The 6,000-nt window shown below is 50.5% G+C and overlaps 2 protein-coding genes across 2 annotated transcripts in view; one reads left to right on the forward strand and one right to left on the reverse strand.

Moving 5' to 3' along the window:
• The window catches only part of Pla2g5 (phospholipase A2 group V), a 124,911-nt gene extending 119,179 nt beyond the window's left edge, over positions 1–5,732 (reverse strand). The window contains exon 1 of the mRNA XM_075945349.1: positions 5,647–5,732. The gene's annotated coding sequence lies outside the window, so the exon portion shown is untranslated. The remainder of the gene's footprint in view (positions 1–5,646) is intronic.
• Positions 100–3,498, forward strand: Pla2g2a (phospholipase A2 group IIA). Its single transcript, XM_075945346.1, has 5 exons — positions 100–206; positions 839–890; positions 1,102–1,246; positions 1,550–1,659; positions 3,051–3,498. The coding sequence occupies exons 2-5, from the start codon at positions 848–850 to the stop codon at positions 3,191–3,193; spliced, it is 441 nt and encodes a 146-aa protein (XP_075801461.1). The 5' UTR covers positions 100–206; positions 839–847; the 3' UTR covers positions 3,194–3,498.
• Positions 5,733–6,000: the final 268 nt, after the last annotated feature.

Here is a 6,000-nt window from a genome sequence, read left to right on the forward strand (position 1 = left end):
CAGGAAGATGACGAGGGGGAAAAAAGGGGAATTGCTCAGGGCTTTAGGTTTCCTATCTACGAATCCACCATTTGACCACGCCCACCTCTCTGTCCCTGTGTCTCACCAACCCCAACCCCGCAGAAGGAAGGGCTATTTAAGGGCAGATGAAGTTCAGGAAAAACAAGACAGGCCCTTGAAGAGGAAGCTGCAGCATCGTCCGAGAGGTAAATGCCCAGAAGCTCCAGCCTTGTGACTGCATTTGAGTGGTTGTCTAGGTGCATGTATGTGTGTGGACATGCCTGTACATGTGAACCACCATCACGTAAACATGTAAAAGACAGTATTTGTGTACAAGTATGTTGTATGGATTTGTGAGGGTGCTGAGCGAGAATTCAAGAGCATGTGTGTGTACAGGAAATCTACACGGGCTTAGAAAGGCTTGCCAAGAGAGTGTGCAGCTTTAGTTCGGGACAGAAACGGTTGGGGATCAGATTCCATGGATGGAGTTCCGAAGCTTTCACCCTAACGCAGGGAGGCAGGTTGAGTATCTAATGAAGAGAGGCATTGTCTTCAGCCTCCCAGTTTTGTGGAATGAATCCAGTCTCCCAGGAGGACTGAAGGAAGTGCTAGGGTGCTCCCGGTACTGTATCATATTCCAACAGAGCCGGGAAGGGACAAGGGGTGACACGCGTGATGCACTGTCTGAAGCCACCTATGCTCTCTATGACTTAGCCCCATGCAAGAGCACGTCTGGACTCCAGGGTGCTAAGTCAGACAGCAGAGTAGGGGCTGGAGCAGAGGCCGAGACTCCTGGTAAGAAACGCCCAAGCCAGTCGTCTGTACTTGTCGTTCACAGGCTGACAACATGAAGGTCCTCCTGCTGCTAACAGCTGTGATCATGGCCTTTGGTAAGACTTGACTCTGAACTCAGCAGGGTGGGGGGTAATCTAAGGAGAGGGGCACCCCATCCTCCAGTGCTCCTTCCCATTCCCCAGCCCTGTCTCAGTGGGAATGGGAAGGAAGGCATTTGTGGGGAGAGAGGCAGTAGAGAGATGCCAATGCGGAGGAGGGGCACAGGGATGACTGCCCTTCACCAGCCATTTCTCCATCTCTTTTCAGGCCCAATACAGATCCAAGGGAGCCTTGCAGAGTTTAGACAAATGATCTTACTTAAGACGGGAAAGAGAGCTGAGACCAGCTATGCCTTCTATGGTTGCCACTGTGGCATGGGTGGCAGGGGATCCCCCAAGGATGCGACAGATCGGTGAGGACACCCCTATCTTCCGTTCACTCTGGCTGGGACGGGACTAGGACAGAACTGGTACCAGTTGCCTCAGAATCCTGGTGGGGTCAGGACTAGGACAGACCTGGTATTTTTCTTCAGGGCCCTGGGGTACTCCCACCAGTAAAATAGTCAGTGCTTTGGGAACTCTGTTCTAGACCCCTCCAAAGTTTCTGAGTCTCTGCTCAGGGTCAAAGATCAAGGGACCTGGGGAGGCCCCAGGACTCCAGGGCTGTGGGAATACAGCCTCAACAGGACATGCCCCCCCCCACCTCCACCGACCAGGTGCTGTGTTGCTCACGACTGTTGCTACTACCGACTGCAGAAACGCAACTGCGGCACAAAATTTCTGACCTACAAGTTCTCCTACCGAGGGGGCAAAATCACCTGCTCCGGTAAGAAAAACCCTGAGATCCTGGCAAGCTGCCCTCACGTGTTTATTGAGCAAATAAATGCTGGGCAGTTTGCTGGAGCAGAAGGGGAATTTATCCCTGCTTAGAACTTCACGGAAGACTCCAGTGGGAAGGCAGAAACGGGCTTTGCACAGCCTGAGGCTTGCAGGGGGTCCTGCAAACAGTGGTACCTAAGCTGAGTCCTAAGAGAGTCAGTGCGGCTCACTGTGGGAGAGGAAGGTTGGGCCATCCCTCAAACAAGGCACAGCATGGCCAAAAGGTCAAAGAGGACCATAGGCCACTCTGTGCTCCCCAATGGACACGTGAGGATGAGTCTGAGCAGTGAGACAAGAAGGGACAAGGACAAGCCGGGCCTTCCTAGCCATTGTCTTGAGGTTTGGGGACCACAGCAACAGGGTCCTATTATTTAGCAAAGTAGCAAGAGACACTTCTGCACAAAGAGGGCTCACCCTGGGTGAGAGGGATGGGCAGGAGCGAGGGGGCAGCGAGCCATGCTGCCTGCAGGGTGGTGACACACGGAGTAAAGGGGCCTCTGTCACATGGGAAAGAATTCTAGGGCAGTGTGGTGCCAACCTGGGCAACGGCTACAGCCCAGGGTCAGGCCTGCTCCTCAGCTCCGGCCTGGTGCCAACATCTGTGCTTATACTACAAGACACACTAGAGCTCCGGGAATGCCCTTGGCCACCCACGACAGGTGGCTTTCCCTCTCCAAGACTCTTTGGAGAGGGGGAATGAACACTTCCCAGAAGCCCCTGCTGACTTCCTCTTTAGCACTTCATTCAGAATAAAGCTGCATCCTACCTAAAACCAATCACAGCCAAGGAGAAGGAGTAGACCACACAGGTTTTCACCATTTCCATCCATCCTGAGGCCAGTGAGGCTGGGTTTCCTTACACAAGCAGGTCTGTTAACAAGAAGGTGGGGCCAGAGATGTAGCTCAGCTGGAGAGTGCCAGCCTCACATACACAAGGACCTGGGTTCCATCCCTACCACTGTATAAATTGGGCATGATTTAGCGTGCCTGGAATCCCAGAGCCCAGGATGTAGAGGTGCAGGATCAGAAGTTCAAGGTCAGCCTCAACAACATAGAGTTCAAGGCTAGCCTGAGCTACATTAAACCCTGTCTTTAAAAACAAAATCTAAACTAAACTAAACTAAAACCTAGAAGAGGTTGTCTAGGAAGCTAGGCAAACCTCTGGCAGTGCCAAGCTTGGCCGCTGTGCATCCCCATCACATGGGCTGTGTGTCCCCATCCAATAGGGATCTGCCTTTTCCAGTGGCCCCAGTGCTTGCCTCAGAACAGGCCCGTCTCCACCAGCAGTGGTGAGATATTAATAACCGTCAGCTCAGTGTCTCTTTCCCTCTAATATCAGCCAACCAGAACTCCTGTAGGAAACAGCTGTGCCAATGTGACAAAGCCGCGGTTGAATGTTTCCACCGGAACCGGAAAAGCTACAGTTTAAAATATCAACTCTATCCCAACAAGTTTTGCAGTGGAAAGTCGCCAAAGTGCTGATGGAGCAGCCTTGTTCAACATCTGGACACCTTGTCTCCTCTAGCACCCCTTCCCAGACAAACCAAGTCCCCCCCCCCAGTAATAAACAACCCTCTCCCACCCTAGAGGCTGAGTGGGGGCCCTTCGGTACTCATTCAGAATAAGACACCAAAGCCTGGTGTGTTAGACTGATCTTTCCCCATCACTCATCTACCGTGAACGGGCAGATTGTTGGCTTCCAGCTTCCCCTTTGCGTGCAACTTCCTGCCTTGCAGTACCAGAGAGACCCCTGGGAGGCTCTTACAAATAAAGTACTTCATTATCAATCATGTGTGTTCTCTTAACTTGAAATGAGACTGATATGAAGTATATATGTTAAAAGTATAGGTTTCGGGCTGGGGAGATAGCACAGTCCATAAAGTGCTTACCATGCAAGCTTGAGAACCTATGTTTAACCCCAGAACCCACACACATGAGGCACACACTTGTTCACAACCTTAGAGTTAGGGAAACAAAGACAGGTGGATCCCTGCGGCTCCATGACCAGCCAGCCTACTTGAATCAGCGAGTTCCAGGTCAGTGAGAGACCCTACCCCCAAAACCAAGGTAGATGGTGTCCTGAGGACCCAAACCTGAGCTTGATCTACAGCTTCCACACATAAATGTGCACACATATGCATAAATGCATGAGCATGCACAGAGACTCACACACACACACACACACACATACACACAACAGACACACACACACAGGCTTCCAGGTTAGTCTAGATAGGTCTAACCATAAATACCCCACCACCTTAAGCCCTGATTCTGTTATTCAAATTGAGCCCCTTTGTCAGAGCCTCCTGCTAGGGTTTGTTTGGGAATTAAGAGGGGACACAGATGTCAAGCAGTGTCCAACCACTACAGCTGCTATCCCTGTCAAAGGCTGAACTCCCTCTCCCCGCCCCCAGGCTAGAACTGTTTCTCCTGACCAATGGGAAGATGCAGAAGCTGAAGTCGGCAGAATAAAATGAAGTTGCTTCTGTCAAGGCTCTGCCACTTTGAACTTGAAGAAAACAGGGATTATGGTGGACGGCATCATGTGCCCACAAGCCTGGCACAGACCTACTCCCAGAAGACTGCCAGAACCATAGCGTGTGCACAGCTGCCCACTGAGCAAAAATAAACTCCTGTGCCTCCTGCACTTGTCAAACTGAGAAGCTTCGCACAGATCCTTAAAATGCCTGGACAGCTCCACACTTCTCTTTGCCTGTGAAGGAACAATCAGAAACCAGTGAGGTCCCCAGTTTGGGGCGCATCTGTGGGAGCAGGGCCGGCAAGTAAAGGCACTCACTCGTCTGTCTCTGCTGTCCCTTCTGCCTACTTTGAATCTGCTAATTTTTTCACATATTAAGATAAAGACAAACTGCAATAAAAAAAATAAAACATGCCAACCCCCAGATGAGAGGTTTTTTTTTTTTTATCCAATAGAAGATGAGATTTTTAACTCCTCCCATCATCAGATAGTGATCCTACAACTTATATCAACTCCTTGGCAACCCAGGCGCCTGAGGCACCGTCCTCAGAAATGAAAACTTGGGATTTGAGGCTTGAGATGATAAGCTTCATGAAGCTGTTCTGCCCTTTCGAGTCACCCCAATGCCGGAGTCTGAGCCTTGTGCAACCGTCAGAGCTCTGGCACAAGAAATCCGTTCCGAGTGTCATGCCCACACAAACACTGCCTATGACCTTCCAAAATTCATTCCCCAAAACGCTTCCTACCCCAACTGAGGAGCCAAGTAAACATCTAAGCAAAAGCAAAACAAGGATTGAGCTGGGGAGGGGCGTTGGCAGGCCAGCAAGATGGCTTTTAGTGAGTAAAAATGTTTATTAAACAAGTTTGCCAACCCGTTTGATCTCTGGAACTGCTAAGGTAGAAGGGGAGAAAGTTGTCCTTTGACCCAAACATGATGTGTGTGCAGTGGCAGGCACCTGTGTGCTCATACTCACATACATCTCATATATGTGTGCATGTGTGTGTGTGATGTGTATATACATATATATACACAAATAATTTAAAAAATGCAATTTCATTCTTCTTCTTATTACATTCAGGATGCGCTCTTGGCAACGCGTCATCCTCTAGTGCTAGTTAACAAGTAAACTGAGTGAGTAACAGGAGAGCCAGAGCGATACAGAGAAACCCTGTCTCAGGGAGTCAAAGAAAGCCATCCCCACTGTGTCCCCTGGACAGAAGCTGGACTCAACCTGGCGGGAGAGCCTCTGGGCATGCCTGTGTATATTGCCTTCATTCTGTTAACCGACATGGGAAGACGCATCTTCATTGTGGTTGGCGCTGTTCTCTAGATCAGGGGCCCGGAAAACAGTATGAGGGAGTGTTCTTTGCTCTTTTCTTTTGACTGTGGATGCACCGGAACCAGCTGCCTCACGCTCCTGTGGCCTTGATGTCCCCACCGCAATGAGCTTACCTTGATCTGTGAGCCAGAGTTCGTGCCTTCTCCCCTGAGTTGCTTCTGTCGAGGTTATCACAGCAAAAGGGAAAGAAGCCAAGACAGCCACCGAGAGGCTAACTCACTGTGTCCCGTTACGCTGGGGCTACCGGCATGCTCCCTCATGCCCAGCAAGCTGGCCTGGCTTTGTAATTACATTCTCTATAATTAGTGCTTATACTCAAGGGCTTTCAGGCAGTTCCTTGCCCTTGCCTTGGGCAGCTGACATCTTCCCTTATCTGGTAGGATTGAATCAGATGTTCTGTGTGGCCCAGTCAATGTCCTGTCTCCTGATGATGGTCACCTTGGGTAGGGGACAGAGATGTGATAGAC

Source organism: Microtus pennsylvanicus, chromosome 13 (assembly GCF_037038515.1).
Source record: "Microtus pennsylvanicus isolate mMicPen1 chromosome 13, mMicPen1.hap1, whole genome shotgun sequence".
Taxonomy (NCBI): domain Eukaryota; kingdom Metazoa; phylum Chordata; class Mammalia; order Rodentia; family Cricetidae; genus Microtus; species Microtus pennsylvanicus.

Coding starts and splice junctions, on each gene's coding strand:
- Pla2g2a (XM_075945346.1), top strand. CDS start 848: ATGAAGGTCCTCCTGCTGCTAACAGCTGTGATCATGGCCTTTG. Junction 1,247..1,549: donor CCCAAGGATGCGACAGATCG/GTGAGGACACCC, acceptor TCCACCGACCAG/GTGCTGTGTTGCTCACGACT. Junction 1,660..3,050: donor GGGCAAAATCACCTGCTCCG/GTAAGAAAAACC, acceptor CTCTAATATCAG/CCAACCAGAACTCCTGTAGG.